Source organism: Diabrotica virgifera, chromosome 1 (assembly GCF_917563875.1).
Source record: "Diabrotica virgifera virgifera chromosome 1, PGI_DIABVI_V3a".
Taxonomy (NCBI): Eukaryota; Metazoa; Arthropoda; class Insecta; order Coleoptera; family Chrysomelidae; genus Diabrotica; species Diabrotica virgifera.
Genome location: NC_065443.1, coordinates 39,854,771 through 39,872,402, shown reverse-complemented (window position 1 = coordinate 39,872,402; position 17,632 = coordinate 39,854,771). Strand labels below are relative to the sequence as shown.

The 17,632-nt window shown below is 31.2% G+C and overlaps 1 protein-coding gene across 4 annotated transcripts in view; it reads right to left on the bottom strand.

Annotated features, from left to right (window-relative positions):
- Positions 1–17,632, bottom strand: part of LOC114336138 (uncharacterized) — a 54,072-nt gene that overhangs the window by 6,049 nt on the left and 30,391 nt on the right. For all 4 annotated transcript variants that reach the window (XM_050652385.1, XM_028286478.2, XM_050652461.1 and 1 more), the window contains one exon: positions 3,740–4,009. In XM_050652385.1, the coding sequence (XP_050508342.1) occupies positions 3,740–4,009 (270 nt within the window). The remainder of the gene's footprint in view (positions 1–3,739; positions 4,010–17,632) is intronic.

Genomic DNA, 17,632 nt, shown 5'->3' with positions numbered 1-17,632 from the left:
TATTTAATACAGAAAGAACTAAGAAACTAAAAACTGAAAATGAAAGTTACGATAGTTTTAAAAATTCAGATTTTTTTAAATTATACTTTTTTTCAAAAATATGCATTCTAAACCAGTCAAAATTGTTGAAATTATTACTTATGCTAATATAAAGATACTTTAGAAATGGTTAATATAAATATTTTTGTGGAAATGGCGTATGTTTTATTTTTCACTTTTTCCCAAAAAATTCGAAAGGGTTCTCTTATTTTCATCATAACTTGCGTAATTTTGATGCTATTAACCTCTTCTGGATCTCATTTGATAGGTGGTTTGAAGTACTTTGACAAGTGTTTAGCAGATATATTTTATCAAATGCCTAGTTTTCCCGTTATTTAAGATTGAATACTTAGATTTGAGTACTCGTCGAAAAAAATATACATTCAATTACCCAACTCACTTTCAATTAACATTAGTTTAGTTATTTAAGTGATGAGTGTATTCGATTTTTTATTATCTTCAATTTTGGTAATAATAATTTTTTGTAGAAGCTTATAGTTTTTGAATTTTACGTGGAAAACAGCTTTAAGAAAAAATAAAATTTTTTATATTTAATAACTCAAAAGTGTTGATTTTATATTAATAATTTTATATAACAAATGTTGCTTATAATTTTTCGCCCTATCGATTTATTGTATATTTTTATAACAAAATAATTTTCACTCCCGGGAAGGGGTGGCATCCACCCACAGGGTAAAAGCGCAAGTTAGCATCATGTCACCTTTGTTCCGGGAGGTATCCTCTAACTATTCATCAATTTTTATGAAAATCGATGAAGGTTTAACGAAGTCGGAGGTGAAAACCTTCAGTTACTGCACTAAGACGCACAAATTAAATTATTAGCATTGGTAGTAAAGAGTGGATCAGATTGGAGCAAGATAAAGAAAGATGGAAGCAATAATTGAAAAAGACCTATAGTCCATTCTTTCACGGTTTTTGCTGTTAAAGAACCGCTTGGATTGACATGAAATTTGGCATACGCATAGCTAACATGTCATAGAAAAAAATTGATATGGTGCCGATGTGTGCTTTTGCCCTAGGGGTGAGTTTCACCCCATCTCGGGGGTGAAAAAATATATGTTTAAGATAAGTTCCGAAATGGATAAACTGACTAATTTTAAGAAACTTTTGTTCTATAGAGTTTTTTCACCAAATCAACACTTTTCGAGTTATTTGCAAGTGAATACGTTAATTTTTCAACAAAATAACCACGTTTTTAGACGGTTTTTCGCAAATAACTCAAAACGTAAGCATTTTGTCGAAACAAATTTTCTTATCAAAACTATAGCCTATGAAAAAGTGAAAAGAATGGTGTATATATTAGGTCCCTATACCTAGAAAAAGCAGAGTTATAGCTAATGAAAAATAGGTTCATATTCGAAAAATTCCAAATAGAATAATTCAATGTGAAATATCCAAATAATGAAGCATTCTTGGGGAAAACACATTACAACTTTTTTCAAGTGTTTAAAAAAATCTTTTTTCTGCGAGCGTGCAAAAATGTCTACTTTCGCGCACGCATTTTAGTTTAGAAAGTTTCACTTTTCCGCACGCGTGTTACTTTTCCGCAGGCAGTTTTTACTTTTCCGCACGCGTGTTAATTTAGATATGTTAATATGGCTTTAAAGTAATTATAATACAGGCAATAAACTAATATTTAGATATTATTTACTAATTTATTTCAAATATATCTTATTGTGTTCCTGTTTTAATGAAACTAACGCGAAAATTCGATGAAATAAATTTATTTTGACATAATATTCGAAAGTCAAATCAATAGACAATAACAATCGTTTTAAATCATCGGCATGGAAACCAAGATCGTCGTCATGCTAACTAATTATATTGAAAGTTTGGTTTTGACAACCTTGTCAAAGAATTAATTTGTGTATGTATTTTCATATTAATTAAATTAATTGATTAATATTTGGTAATTTTTTAAAGACTCTTTTAAAAAATATTGTTCCTAACTCTTGCAGAAAGTCTCTTTTCCGCACTCGACTGCTTGCCAAACTCCCGCTTCGCTTCGTTCGGCAAACTGCAGTCGCGTGCGGAAAAGAATGACTTTCTGCACTTGTTAGGAAAATAACTATATTTCTGTTTTTATAAAAAAAATTTCTAGCATCAAATGTAAGCAAGCTACGCTCAAAATAAAGTTGGTCCCTTTTGTTTTGGCAAAAAGATCAGGAAGATCACCCCCAATTAGCAACTTAAATGAAATTAATCGTTACCGCTTCACAAGTTACTTTACTTATGTTGTGTTTATATGATCTGTAAGTTTCATCGATTCAAAGTGCTTATTTTTAAAAAAAATTTGGTTTTAAAATATAAAATTTTTAAAAATTTTAATTTTGAAAAAAATGCTTTTTTTCAAAATACCTTAAAAATTGTTAGAGATATCAAAAGTCTTAAACAATAAAAAGAGTCGACTTTACTTTTCTGAATATTTTGTATTTTTTTGTTTTTCTGTAAGACAAAAATTGGTCAAGATTCGGTGTTTCTAAATTTGCATACACTCGTGATAAGTGACTCGTTTAAGCCCTTTTAACTACAGCTCTTTAAAAAATAAGGACTTTGAACCGATGAAACTTACAGATCGTATGATCAATACACACGCGAGTAAAAAACTTGTGAAGTAATAACAATTAAGTTCATTTGAAATGCTAATTAGGGGGTGATTTTCTCGATTTCTTACCAAAAAAAGGGACCAACTTTATTTTGAGCGTAACTTGTTTACTTTTAATGCTAACTTAAAAAAAAAATAAAAATAGGCATTTTTTAAACACTTTAAAAAAGTTAAAATGAGTTTTCCCCAAAAAAATGCTTTGTTCTTTGGTTATGGCACGTTAAAATATACGATTTGGAATTTGACGAATATGAACCTATTTTTCATTAGCTATAACTCTGCTTCTACTAGATACAGTCACCTAATATATACACCAAATTTTTTACTTTTTTACGTGCTATATTTTTGATAAGAATTTTGTTTTCCACCAAATACTTACTTTTTGAGTTATTTGCGAAAAACCGTTTGAAAACTTAGTTATTTTGTAGAAAAATTAACATATTCACTCGCAAATAACTCGAAAAGTATTAACTTGGTGAAAAAACTTTATAGAACAAAAGTTGTAGACATTTTATCCATTTCGGGACTTATTTCGAACATATATTTTTCACCCACAAAAGGGGGTGAAACTCATCCCTAGGGCAAAAGCACACATCGGCACAATATCACTTTTTTTCTTTGACTTCTTATTAGCTATGTGTATGCCAAATTCCATGTCAATCCAAGCAGTTCTTTAAAATTTAGAGGTTTTGCAATATTTTACCTTCTAAGAACGTACTACTACATTCAGGAGTGGATGAAAAATGAGTTGACGAAGAAGAAGAGAGAAAATTATCTAGTCATCATCATTCTCTTTGACTTATCCCTACGCGGGGTCGGATTCCCTAATTGCATTTCTCCGCACAATTCTATCTTGGGTCATATCAATATTAATCCCCTTTACCAACATGTCTCTTCCAACATAAAGAAAATGATCTAGTGGTTTCACATTATCATCGTCATCGCTCTCGTCAACGCTCGATAATCGACCACAACACATGAAGAAGAAGACCTCACAGGAAGGGAGGTGGTAATAAAGAAAAATAAAAACAAAGAGTTAAAAAATATTCTAGCATTGTAAAAAGTTCATTATACCTCAATTTTTTTTCGTATTTAATAATGATTTTCTTGTACATGGCTAACTCATCGATATCGTTGTCATCTTCTACTCTACTTCCTTCTGCGGGTAGGCTTTGACGTCTGATTTGCAATATTTCTCGTAGAGAACTATTTTCATGCGCTAGATGTTGAAATTGCGCTTGGAGCTTGTCATCCCTTTCAGCCATTTCATCCCATGTCTTCTCTCTTCTGTCAATTAACTCTTTAAGGTATTTTAGCGTACTTAACAGTTGTTCAAGCTGTAGTCTAAAATAATTGAGAAATTTTAAAATTGATTGCATCCCACCTAAAAAAATAAAATGGAAAAAATTACGTTTTTTGTGGTGGGGGAGGAGGAAGCAGGTAATAAGTTAAAAATGCGCCGAGAATTATTTTTTAATCACTTAGAATGTAAAAAAAATTAATTCTAGGAATAAGGGCAATTGACTATCTTATCGAATGTACCCTATATTTATTTATCCGGTTCATAAGTGTAAAATTTGATTTTGATCTAATTTTGCAATTCAGGAAAAAAAATGCATACTTGTATTTAATATTTTCCAAAGAAAACTAGATTTCTGAAAATAATGACATAACGCCTCCTAGCTGGCATATTACTTAATAGGCTGTTTCGAAATTATAACTCTTACATTGACGAAAAAAGCTGTTTTCAGCAAGACCAAGTTTTCAAAATTCGATTTATCAGAACCGGATTTACAGCCATTTTTTCATAACAAGTTTCCCACTCACCCCCACTTCTTATTTGAAAAAGTAGACTTAAACTTGTGATATCAAATATCCGCAGAATTTTATGAGGAATACGACGATCAGATTTCCAGTGCCCTTTCGTTAGGCAAATTTTGTAAAATTTAGATTTTTTCATTTTTGATATTCAATTACGCCCTCTAGCGGTGAACCTACAATTATGAAAATAATTTGCAGGCTTTTCCCGATGCAACTTTTGTTATAAATATCATTTTCTCAAAGTTGTACTATAAACGGTTCCTGAGATATGGCCGAGGGTCATTCTTATTGGGACATTGGGTACATGCCCGTACTACTGCACGGCTCTGTTTTTCAAGTTTTTTGTAATTGAGCATTATACTTCCATTCTGTTCCATATCATCTCTGTCCTTATTCCGGCGGGTGTAATTTCCTCACCAAAATAATCTTTTGCCTGCGTTTATAAGGGTAAGTCATAATCCCACAGGTATTTTCCTCACCAAGACCAAAATGGTTATTTCAGTTATTTCAGGTAGTTTTTACTAAAAGGCATTCAATTGAATTATTGATCTACTATTAAATTACAGTAGGTACCTATAATTATAATAATTAATTAATTAATTATAGTATTTTATTTTTAGTCACAATTGGAATTTTGACAAAAATGGCATGTTTAATAGAAAGTGATCGCGGTAAATCTTACGCGGTACTGGTATTTGAAAATTTTATTTTTTATAAATTGAAAGTTTTAAAAAGTGAAGAAGTGTTCTAGAGGATAAAATAACTTGTAGTGCGAAATTTTTTACTATTGGTGTAACTTTTAAAATATCTAAGTAGCCGACAACATAATCATGAACCAGATTGTCAGAAGTTAGATCGAAAAATTGTTTCTAACTATTGTAAACGTAAAGCAGAAGAGAATAGAGAATTGAAAAACCAGCAAAAATTATACGCCAAGCATTTGCAGCTAATTTGTCTGAAACAATTACTACGATTGTTGTCAATTACATAAGAAACAATATATAATTATCGAAGAAAAATGATGCCTGGTCGACTTCCTTCCAATATTGATGAGGTTCAAGAACTTGTGACGGGGTGTGCTGAAAAAACAACCACGAGGGAAAATTTTCTCTTTATAAACAGTGTCAAAAGTAGGATAATTGTATTTAGTTGTGAAACAAATTAAGACTTTTAGCCACATTGAATTTTATTATATGGATGGCACATTGCAATTATTCATTATTCATGGGCTAATTAATGGGCATTATATTTCTTTATTATACTGTTTAGTGCCAAACAAAAAAACAGAAATTTACAACAATATTTTTTATTTGTTAAAATCAAAAATTTTTAAAGCTCTCAAAATTGAGTTTAATGTTAGTAAAATTTTTGAAGATTTTGAAAAGGAATGCAATCATTGAAATGTGTCCGAACACTAAAATACATGGTTGTCACCTACACTAAGCTTGGTATATAAATATATTGGTCTCTTTATTTAATATCAGAATATAAAAATTATTCTGAAAGAGGCAAGTGGCTCAAACATACTTTTGGCCTTACATAAAAAATTAGAAGACGCATCAGATTGTTTTGTGTTTGATTTAATGTCATGCAAACCAGGAAATGAAATTTAAGATAGATATGTTGATTATTTAGTTGAAACTTATATAGACGAAAATGCCATATTCTCCCCATATTTGTGGACAGAGGCAAATTCTTCTGTTATTCGTATTACGAATGCTTGCGAACCTTTTCATTCGCATTTTAATTTATCGTTTTGTAATACGCATCCATCCATATATATTTTCTTTGAAAAAATTAAAGAATTTCAGGTAGACACGTATGTTAAAATTTAAAGTTTGCATATTGCAAAACCTATCAAAGGTAAAAAAGTTAAACTGAAATTGAAAAATGTAGTAAATTTATGAATAAGATATTAGTCTAATCAAATGACTAGAATGGATTTTGTAAAGAGTCTGTCTTATTATAGTAAATATTAAATAATAATTTATACGTCTTGCATATTATCTATAGTAAGTATAAACTATTATTATAATGTAAGGAAATTAATATCTTGTATTCGGATTTCGGATGCTTTCATAATAGACATTCTTAAATAAATCTATATTTTTATTTTATTACCTGAGTGAGTTGGTGAGGAAAATACCTACCAGATTAATAGGAAACTTTAGCGGGCGTATGTGAAATGCCTCCCGAAGAAGGGTTTCTTTCCTGTCGCTAAAATGGTCACATACGAATTGCCTCCCAAGCTCTAAATAAATTAGATGCTTCTAATCTTTATGTGAAAGTGAGATGTTGCCACATCTTCGTCCCTTTGTACATTTTTGGTAAAATTGGTATTTTGTTATTTAATTTATTTTATTTTCAACCTTTATGTATTAAACATTATTGACACTAGGCAGTACATATTTATAAATTTCAACTAACTTATACATATATAATTAGTTTTATAAGCGGCAGTTTCCCATAGCAGTTCATTGCTATCACAGCGACTTTTAGCGGTGGGGATATATCTACTGCGGTGGATTTTACTGCTATCTATTGATTTACTACCCGTATGTCCAAATGAAACAGTCAGTCTTTAAAGATGGCGCCGAATAAAAAAGTTGTAGATGGTGTAACTACTTATTTATTACTAGATATTAAAGAATAAAATATTATGGAAATAAAAGTATCCTCGGTGGCGAAACGAATATACAATAAAAAAAGATGGGATGAATACACCATTCTTAAACAGACCTTTCTTTTGCATGGAAAATAATTTATTAACACAATCATTAAAATCATGGCACTGGTGGACAGTAAACATCATCTGTGCTCATTCCTGTTGGTTGGCTATCATGATTTTCTTTTTTTCTAGTAGTTACGTTGCTCTTATGGATGCTATCTTCTTTTTTATGGTTTCTTCATATATACCCACTTTTCCGCAATTTTTGCAATTGCATCATTTCTCTTAAATTAATAAAAACATTTTTTTTTTCGTCCGAGAACCTAATGTGTTTTAGAGATTTCGCCATTTTTATTTTATAAATAAGTTACTGCGATAGCAAAACTAGAATTATTTCTACTTATCCCAGTAATTCTTATAGCAATCTACTGCGATCGAAGTGGTATGTTTCACAACGAAGAAAAGGTGACAGTCAAACCACGCCTGCCTAACAGTCGCTGTGATAACAGTGAACTGCTATGTGAAACTGCCGCTTTATTACTATTATAATATAATAACCATTATTTTTTGTTATTAATAATTTGACAAAAAATACAAAAACATAAAAAGTATTTTATAGATTTATTAAAAATAACATTACAAAAACTTGTTTAGAAAATATTACAAAATGTGTATAGAAATATAAAAATACAAAATATGTTTCCTAAATTTATATGATAGGTACTACTTTGACAAATTCTAATCTATTTATTTTACATTCTCTTAATTCTAAAATTTTTTCATTTAGAAAATTTATTTTTGCTGTACTTTCCGCAACATTTTTTTTGGTGTCGCAACGGAATTCATTTGAATGTACGTATTTATTTGAAATGGTAAATTTATATCAATAAAATTATTAATGTTAGGATGAGGGCAGTAGAAAGAAGGAATACTTGGAATAAAAACTTTCGCATGGGTTTGTGGTTCTTTGTAAGGATGAAGAGTGCTCAGCCCAAAGATGTGGAGGAAATGTCGAATTTTCAGATATGTGTTTATCAGCAAGATAGTCACAAAACTGGGTGACTCTTTCATCGACTGGTTGGATTTCTGCCAAATCTATAGCAAAAAAATCACTCACATCTTCAGGATGTAAGAATGAAAGACAAAAAATATAAATAAAAAAAATCGTAATTTCAGTTAAGTCAACACCTTTTTTCTGGTATTCTGGAAGTAAGCTCAGTGCTTGAACCTTTCTATACCATGCCTGACCCAAATGAAAACGACATCCATGAAGATCTGCTTCAGGAAATGCCATACGGATCCTATTATGAATGGAAATTTCAGAGTCTGAAGGTATTACTTTAGGAGATACAGGACAATTAATTTTAATTAATTTTAAAATATTCTTCTATGATATATTTAAAAGCTAGATAATATATTATGAAGATGACTTTTTATCTTGAAGTAAACAAAAGACAAGAGGAATATAATGTCCATTTTTTATAAATCAAAATAGATAGATAGTACCTATTTAAATTATGATTTGGCAACATTGTCTCATTATACAGAGATTGAATAGACAAAATATCGGCCTAAATGATTAACGAAACGGAGGCATTTCGATTGTACCTGGGAGGCATTTCATGTATGAAAATATTTACCCGAAAAAGTGGGAGGCATTTCGATAACGCCGCCTTTAGCTTTGGTGAGGAAAATGGGTCTCGGTGAATTCGTAACTATTTTAATCCCCCATCCTAATTACAGGCCAACTCGTAACTCTGGCGCGCAGGTAATTTTTCGATAACCCACTAACTACCGGTGAATTAGTAACTTTCATTTTTAAGTAATGTTGATAATTTAATACCGGTATTCCAGGTATGTACCTGTAAAAATTACTCTCTTTGAAGGTGGTGTAAAAGGTATTCATCATTTATGTATTGTCTCTTGGAAGAGTTACTAGTGAAAATCCAAATAAATTTTGTGAAAATGACTGAAAATCTTTTAACAGATAACAGATTTCGTAATGAGTGCACGTGGGTGTAAGTTATTGGTGGTAAATAATTTTAAATTTCAATTAAAGAAAGTGCTAAAAAGTGGAAAACATTTATGGTACTGTTCTGCATCTGGTTGCAAGGCAACCTCTTATACCGACGGAATCATACGGCCTGCTATCATACGGCCCCTATTCTCATTTAAAAAAATCATCGATGGCGTCATCACGCCCAGATGAATGACGTCACTAGTATGATATGTATACCAAAAAATTACAATTTAAAAATAAAAATCGACCTATTTCGGGATTTATCTCCAGAGACGCCCATTCTCGAGAAAATGAATTTATTCCAACTCAAACGTCCTCACTGTATTTGTTTATAAGCCAAAAAATTGTTTATAACTTTAAAACAGTGCTGAGGCCGCTTAGATAATCCGATTTTAATTCTGTAAAGTGTATTAGATAAGTAGAGAGCCTCTTTATATGTGAAAAAATTAGCAAATTTCTAAATGGTCTGCTTTCTGTTCAGAAAGTTTTTAAAAAATTTGAACTTTTTAAAAAAAAATTAGATTGAAAAATTATTATGCAAAATCTATCAGGTCGATTTTAATGAAAGTTGGTGGACGATTATGTTATAAGGATTTTCTCTGCGAATTACGAAGCTTCTAAGTGCAACCAAAGTTGTTGAAAAACACTGAATAAAAAGAGTCTTATTTTGCCCCCTTATTTTGTATTTATTGTTATTTTGCAGAAAGGGTAATAATTTAAGACATTTTTAACCAGTCGTATATCATAAAAAATTCAATTATCTTTATTTTAATTTTCTACGACTTTGCTCCAAAATGAATCGTTTTAAAGTTATAAGCAAAGAATATACAAGAAAATTAATGTTTTTCGAAATTTTAAATATTTTAATTTTTTTATTAATGTTCCGGGCATATTTGAGAAGGAGCATAAGTCAATTATTATTATTGAATTTGTCACCTAACTTTATCTACAAAAATCCGAATGCCACCTCGCACATCCACAAATAGACGTTTTTTTACAGATCCGCATTGGTCTATACATATAATATTGTTCCAGTCAAAAGAGATTTCAGTTTTTGTTATGTTTTTATAGGTACATATGATACACAACATGTTTTTAAGCAAACCAAGAACCACTCGCTTACATAATAATATGCTATATGCCCCGTGTTGGCTCAATCCGTTACTGTTCAAATTTATTTCTTACCTTTTAACCTAACAACTACCTGGGGTATTAAAATTAAACAATGGTTTTGAATTCATCTGTATAAAATTGCGAGTTGGTCAGGTAGTAAAAAAGTTACGAATTGGCCGGTCTACATTTTGATTTAAAAAAGTTTGTCATTAAGAGTTACGAGTTGGCGCGTGTCCAGGAAAATACCTGTCGGATTATGTTTTTACTGGTTGGTGAGGAATTTACCTCCGCCCCAATTCGACCATCTAAATATTTTGACCCTTCTTAATTCAGGTGTATGGGACTCAATTTACCTATGCCCATATGAACTGCTCCAACTAATCTTGTAGGGAAAAGTAGAAGGAAACTGAGAACCAGGAAGGCGAAGGATTGCCTTGCTAGAAAATTTACGTAGGTCGTTCAACACAACAACTACAAATCTTTTTAGAGCAGTAGTACCGATTTAGTGTTCAAGTACAGATTGCCATGATGGTCGCCAACATCCAAAACGGATAGTCACTACAAGAAGAAAAAGTTTTATATTGTATAATAAGAAGTAATATTATTATTATTATATTTATATAACAATGAAAAAATTTAAAAAATATTTATCTATATATTTTACCTTTTTTTTGGAATAGTATTTCTTCAGAAACGAGATTTCACATATAAAAGTTTATCAAGAAAACAAATACAGTGGTAAATAGACTGTATATTATAATGGTAATATTCTTAGATTGTTTTCTGTCAAAATTTAATATAAGTTACATAAAATTTTTAAGAGCGCGCGGATTTGAAGCGAGCCGGGCGATTTGCAAAATTTGGCCGCTCGCAAAAGCACCGATTTTAAAAATAATTTTTAATAAATAAATGTAATTATATTTTATAATAAATTCTATTTTAGGATAACATAAGTCTTTCTTTAGTCAATGACTATAAAATAATTTCTTAATTGTTATAAATAACGGCACTACGATTTAAGAAAAAAAATTATCTCGGCTTCAGAAAATAACAATAATGTGTAAGTTAGAAACTTATAGAATGTACAGGGACGCTTCAGCTCTAATGTTTATAACGAAATTTGCCCCCTTATTTTCAAACCCAAAAATTATCTCGGCTTCAGTTGGCCGTAGAAATTTTTAATTTTTTTATAAATCTTTATTTCGTGTTCAGCAACAGTAATCTTTAAGTTAATAACTCACAGGATGTACAGGGCCTCTTCAGCTCTAAATGCTATAACGAAATTTGCCCCCTTATTTTCAAACCCAAAAATTAGAGGTTTAAATATGTTTTACGCATTTATTTACATCAGATTATGAAAACATTACTTTTTAGAAGAAGAATCGATGTTTCACCAACTCTCTGCGATTTTTTTTTCCAAAAGTTATAGCCTTGGACATTTGACTTCTTGGGATAAACAATTTATAATATCTAAGCAACAAATTCGTTAATCTAGCTTTACATCTTTTTTTTATGTTTGGAATTGAAAGATCTTCATTTTAAAGCTTTAAAACATAAAAAAATTATTTGTACAATAAATAATGCAATTGTAAAAAACGGCCATTTTGGACTTTCGCAGGCTGTTTTGCAATAACCAATAAACGACATTAAATCTACCGTAGCTCAAATTGTAGATTTTTTAATTTACTACAACTTTCTATTCAAAAGTTTTTCTCTAAAATGGATATCCTAAGCTGCAATATTAAAAATCTTCAAAAATTGCAAATTTAACAAAATAAAATCGCAATAAAAAAAAGCTCACAATATTTTTGGTCACTAGAAGTTATTTCTGGCATCGTCCTTTACAACACCTGATAGGTTTCAAAAATTCCTTAATTATATCCTAAAATCGACATATTTTTCACCCGCAGCCTGGGGTAATAAGATTTTAGGTCGGGAAGATCATGCATCGACGCTATAAATTTATGAGACAAGTGCAAAAGAAATCAGTACAATAAAACAAACGGGCATATTTATCTTTCGCGTATCTTAAAAAGGCATTCAACAGTGTCAAAGTGTTTGACGTTATACACTTATTTTACGCAAAAAGAGACCTCTAAGTATAATGAAAACAATCGAAAATATCTACCAGAAAAACACCATAAAAGTAAGTGTAGAAAAACGAACTGACTTAATTGAAGCTGGCAATAGGATAGGGCAGACAACTTTCTACTTTTCAACTTGATCATGGATGAAATAAATAAAAAGTAAGAACGAAAAAGGACACCAAATATAAGAAAATCAAGTTAAAATAATCTGATATGCAGACGATACAATCCTAATCTTTCAAAGTGAAAATTATTTGCAACTTATGTTGCACTAAATTAATATAACATGAAGGAAAAAGATACAAATGGTTATAATGGCAAATTTTTTTTTCATCTTTCTAGAGGGGAGGGAATCTTCAGAAGATATCTTAGTCTAGAACGCCGCCTGACTGAACTCTAGATGTAAATTGGAGCTGGAGGGTCAGATAGTAAAATGAGTGATAAAGTTTAAATACATTAGAGTCATCACATTATCTATTGATCACTAATAGTGTAGGAAACAGAGGTTGAACCTTGCAAATTGGACACAAGTCAGGTTTTATTTTTTTTCTGGCATATCAAGGGGTGCTTATTATAAGACTAACTTTTTCTGAAAAAATTTCGCCCCGGAACCCCACTTTTCACCCCTTTAAAGGGGGTAATTTATGGTTTTTGCAGAACGTAGCCCTTCCTGTACCTTTTACAAAAAATTTCTTTTATAGAAATATGAAGAGGATTATATTTTCTACGATTTATTTCTGACAGCATCTCTCTATCATCCACCGTTTAGCAAGGGTGGCGCCCCAAAGTTGACAAGTTTTTAAAAAAGATGTTTTTAAAAAATATATATTTTTCCCTAACTATAGCGGAAATTAAAAAGAAATGCTGCGGAAATTACTCACAAATAGATGATTGATTTTTTGGTATAGGTTTCACTTAAGGGTAATTGCTCTTTTTTTAATTACAGGGTGTTACATTTTAAAAAACCCCTTTTTATACCATCTGAACTGTTTATGCTAGAGTAAAAAGACTTTCAGCGATTACCCATGTACTGGTGTTATTTACAAATTTGTATAATGCACCCCCATTTTTTCCCCGGAACCACCAAAAAAAAAAAGAAGAATTACTAAATAAAGTGATTTTCTTGGAATCCTTCACACACAATGCCCTTCATTAATATGCTTCATATATCATTTTGTGCAAGTTATTATTACCCATGCATGGACACTAAAAGCGATTTCCTAGTGCAACCCCTGTAGCCAAAAACAATAAATGAAATGGGGGGTTGAAAATTTTTTTTTGTTTTTTGCTTTTTGATCCATATGGGCATATGCTTCATCAATAGTGCTTTTCAAAAACATATATGGTTATTGCAACATCCCTGCGCAAACCACCCCTATCATTGAAAATATACTGCAGAAACTACCCCTATACCTTATCCAGCATATTTTTACGATTTTCTCATTACCTATTCATTTTTTTTAACAAAACTTATACAAGGTTAAAGATCACTATTTACTTTAAAAATTAGGTCCTATTCATTTTTTTCGTTTAAGCAACCGTTACGGCACAGTGGCGCCGTAAACCTCATATATGCTTTGACGGGCTCCAGTTTTTGTTTATTTTTTCGTCATCTGTTTGTTTTATTGATAAAGTACTTATGTAAAATAAAACAACACAGTGTAACCTACAAATCATGACCTATGCACATTTTACATTCTTTGCTCCCCAAAGCTACAGTGGTGGCCCAAAATAAATTTTCTCATATTTTCGCCACCTACACGCATTTTATTGCGTTAATGCTACCTTAATAGCACAATATTCACCCCTAAGTGGTCGCTAAGCAGTGGCGGATCCAGGGAAGGGTGATGGGGGCGATCACCCCCACCCCTCTCAAACCAAGTGATATTATATTTGAAGATTATAAAAATATTCATTTATTTTTATAGAAATACTTATATTATATTAACACTATTTTTATAAGAATGACTTTTTATGCTTTAGCGACAGTGGCGGATCCAGCATCGTTAAGAGGGGGGTGCCAATTGGTTAAATTTCTATAAAAATAAATGAATATTTTTATAATCTTTGAATATAATATCACTTGGTTTGAGAGGGGGAAGGTGATCACCCCATCACCCCTCCCTGGATCCGCCACTGCGTAGCGACCACCTAAGGGTAAATATTGTGCTGTTAAGGTAGCATTAATGCAATAAAATGTATGTAGGTGGCGAAAATATGCCAAAATTTATTTTGGGCCACCACTGTGGCTTTGGGGAGCAAAGAATGTAAAATGTACATAAGTCATAATTTGTAGGTTACACTGTGTTGTTTTATTTTGCATAAGTACTTTATCAATAAAACGAACAGGTGACGAAAAAAAAAAACAAAAACTGGAGCCCGCCAAAGCATATATGAGGTTTACGGCGCCACTGTGCCGTCACGGTTGCTTATACGAAAAAATGAATAGGACATCATTTTTAGAGTAAATAGTGGTCTTTAACTTTGTATAAGTTTTGTTTAAAAAGAATACATAGGTAAAACATGCTCGCCAAGGGATAGGGGTAGTTTCTGCAGTATATTTTCAAGGATAGGTGTGGTTTTCGCAGAGATGTTGCAATAACCATATATATTTTTGAAAAGCACTATTGATGAAGCATATGCCCATATGGATCAAAAAGCAAAAAACAAAAAGACATTTTCAACCCCCCATTTTATTTATTTTTTTTTGCTACAGGGATTGCACTAGGAAATTGCTTTTGGTGTCCATGCATGGGTAATAATACCGTGCACAAAATGATATATAAAGAATATTAATAAGGGGCATTGTGTGTGAAGAATTCCAAGAAAATCAATTTATTTATTAATTCTTCTTTTTTTTGGGGTTGTTCCGGGGAAAAAATGGAGGTGCATTATACAAATTTGTAAATAGCACCAGTACATGGGTAATCGCTGAAAGTCTTTTTACTCTAGCATAAACGGTTCAGATGGTATAAAAAGAGGTTTTTTAAAATGTAACACCCTGTAATTAAAAAAAGGGCAATTACCCTTAAGTGAAACCTATACCAAAAAATCAGTCAATTATTTGTGAATACTTGCCGCAGGATTTCTTTTTAATTTCCGTTACAGTTAGGGAAAAATATATATTTTTTAAAAACATCTTTTTTCAAAACTTGTCAAATTTAGGGCGCCACCCCCGCTAAACGGTGGACGATAGAGAGATGGTGTCAGAAATAAATCGTAGAAAATATAGTGCTCTTCATATTTCTATAAAAGAAATTTTTTGTAAAAGTTACAGGAAGGGCTACGTTCCGCAAAAACCACAAATTACCCCCTTTAAAGGGGTGAGAAGGGAGGTTCCGGGGCGAAATTTTTTTCAGAAAAAATTGGTCTTATAATAAGCACCCCTTGATATACCAGAAAAAAAATAAAACCGGACTTGTGTCCATTTTGCAAGGTTCAACCTTTGTTTCCTACACTATAAGATCAAATGAATAGAGCCGCATATGAGCCTGAATTAAACCATATGGAGAAATAAAATTTTCGGGAAAAAATGAAAGGGGAAGTTTACAAAACATTCGTGAAATAAATAATGACATTCGCCACAGAAAAACTGTTTGCAAATGGTTAGTAAATCAAAATATTAATACTTAAAAGTAAAAAGGAACATCTAATAAATAACCAAAGCATCTATAAAATAACATAATATGGAAATTAAATAAATATTTCATAACCAGTTTTGATGTCTTTTGAACACCCCAAGAGAAAGTTCAATAGGTATATACCTGCATACCAGATATAATATGGTAACTAAAATACCCTATTTGCATGTGGTCATTAAGACAGGTAAACAAAAAAATATAATCAAAAGGATCTTTTCTTTTGTTTGTATTTAGAAAATCCTGGTGAAATGCGATAAATAATAACTTCCATTAAATTCAAATTAAAGCTAAATCGACGAAAATGGGAGAAAAAGTATATCGATAAAAAATAATATATAAGCAGGTAAATATTTTTTACTATTACTAATTTTGCTTTCGTACAGCTAACATTAGGTAGTGTTCTGTGTTTCAAAGTGTTCAAGTGATTTTCTTTCTCACAATCAACATTTAATTTTCAAAATGAGTAAGTCTTATCAATCTATATCAGTTTTGATTAGTAACATGGATGCTTTGAAAAGTATACTCAAAACAAATTACGAAGAAACCGACAGTTTGGAAGACAAAGTAGCCTATATAAATTACTTCCAAGCGATGCAGATAATTCTCAAAGCAAGAGCTAAAACGAAAAAAGATAGCTCTGCTGACATGGAATCTGCTAGAACGGCGAGAAGAATCGATAAGTGCCTACAAAAACTAATAAGACAGAATATGAGGTGCAGAATTCTTAGTAGGTTAAGTGATAATCTCAAATTTAAACATCATTACAATGGCACAAGGATTGCAGTTCTGGCGCTTATGGAAGTACAGAAAAGTTATAACGGAGAAGAAGAGTATTTCGATGGCAGTTAAAATTATGTGTTGTGAATTAAATTGTAATATTATTAAAACTGTGTCAAAAAAAATCTTATTTACGAAAAGATCGAAGTCGAATGTGCATTAAAATGTAATAGTGAATAATTTAATGGGTAAGCTAAGATCTTAATTTTAATTTCTATCATAAATTTATACCATACTAAATTAAAAATCAAGATGCAGTAGAAATAAACAAACCAAGAAACGTTAAGTGCTACTAGGAGCACCCCCGAATCATAATTTACAATGTATATACATTGTAAATCCCAAATCATGATTTCTAACGTTTATACATTCTAAATTATGCTTAAACTATTTTCAATGGGAAATAAGTCACAATTTTACCAAAAAAATATTTTTATTAACGTTTCGACGCCCAAGTCGCGTGTCGAAACATTAATAAAATCATTTTTTTGGTAAAATTGTGACTTATTTCCCATTGAAAATAGTTGATTATAAAAATGCCACAAGGAAATAGCTTCAGAAAAGAATTATGATTTGGGAGTGATTCTAGTAGCATTTAACATGTCTTGGTTTGTTTATTTCTACTGCATCTTGAATGTAAATTTAGTATAGGTATACAGGGTGAGTCGTGAGGAACTGTATATACTCCTACCTCGTGTAGAGGCTCCTATGGGGAATAGCATTGTTTAATAATATACAGGGCGAGTTTCGCATTTTGACAGAAATTTGTATTCGTCATAATTTTTGAACGGTCAGATCGATGTGTCTCTTATTTTGGTCAATTGTTACACTATTACCACC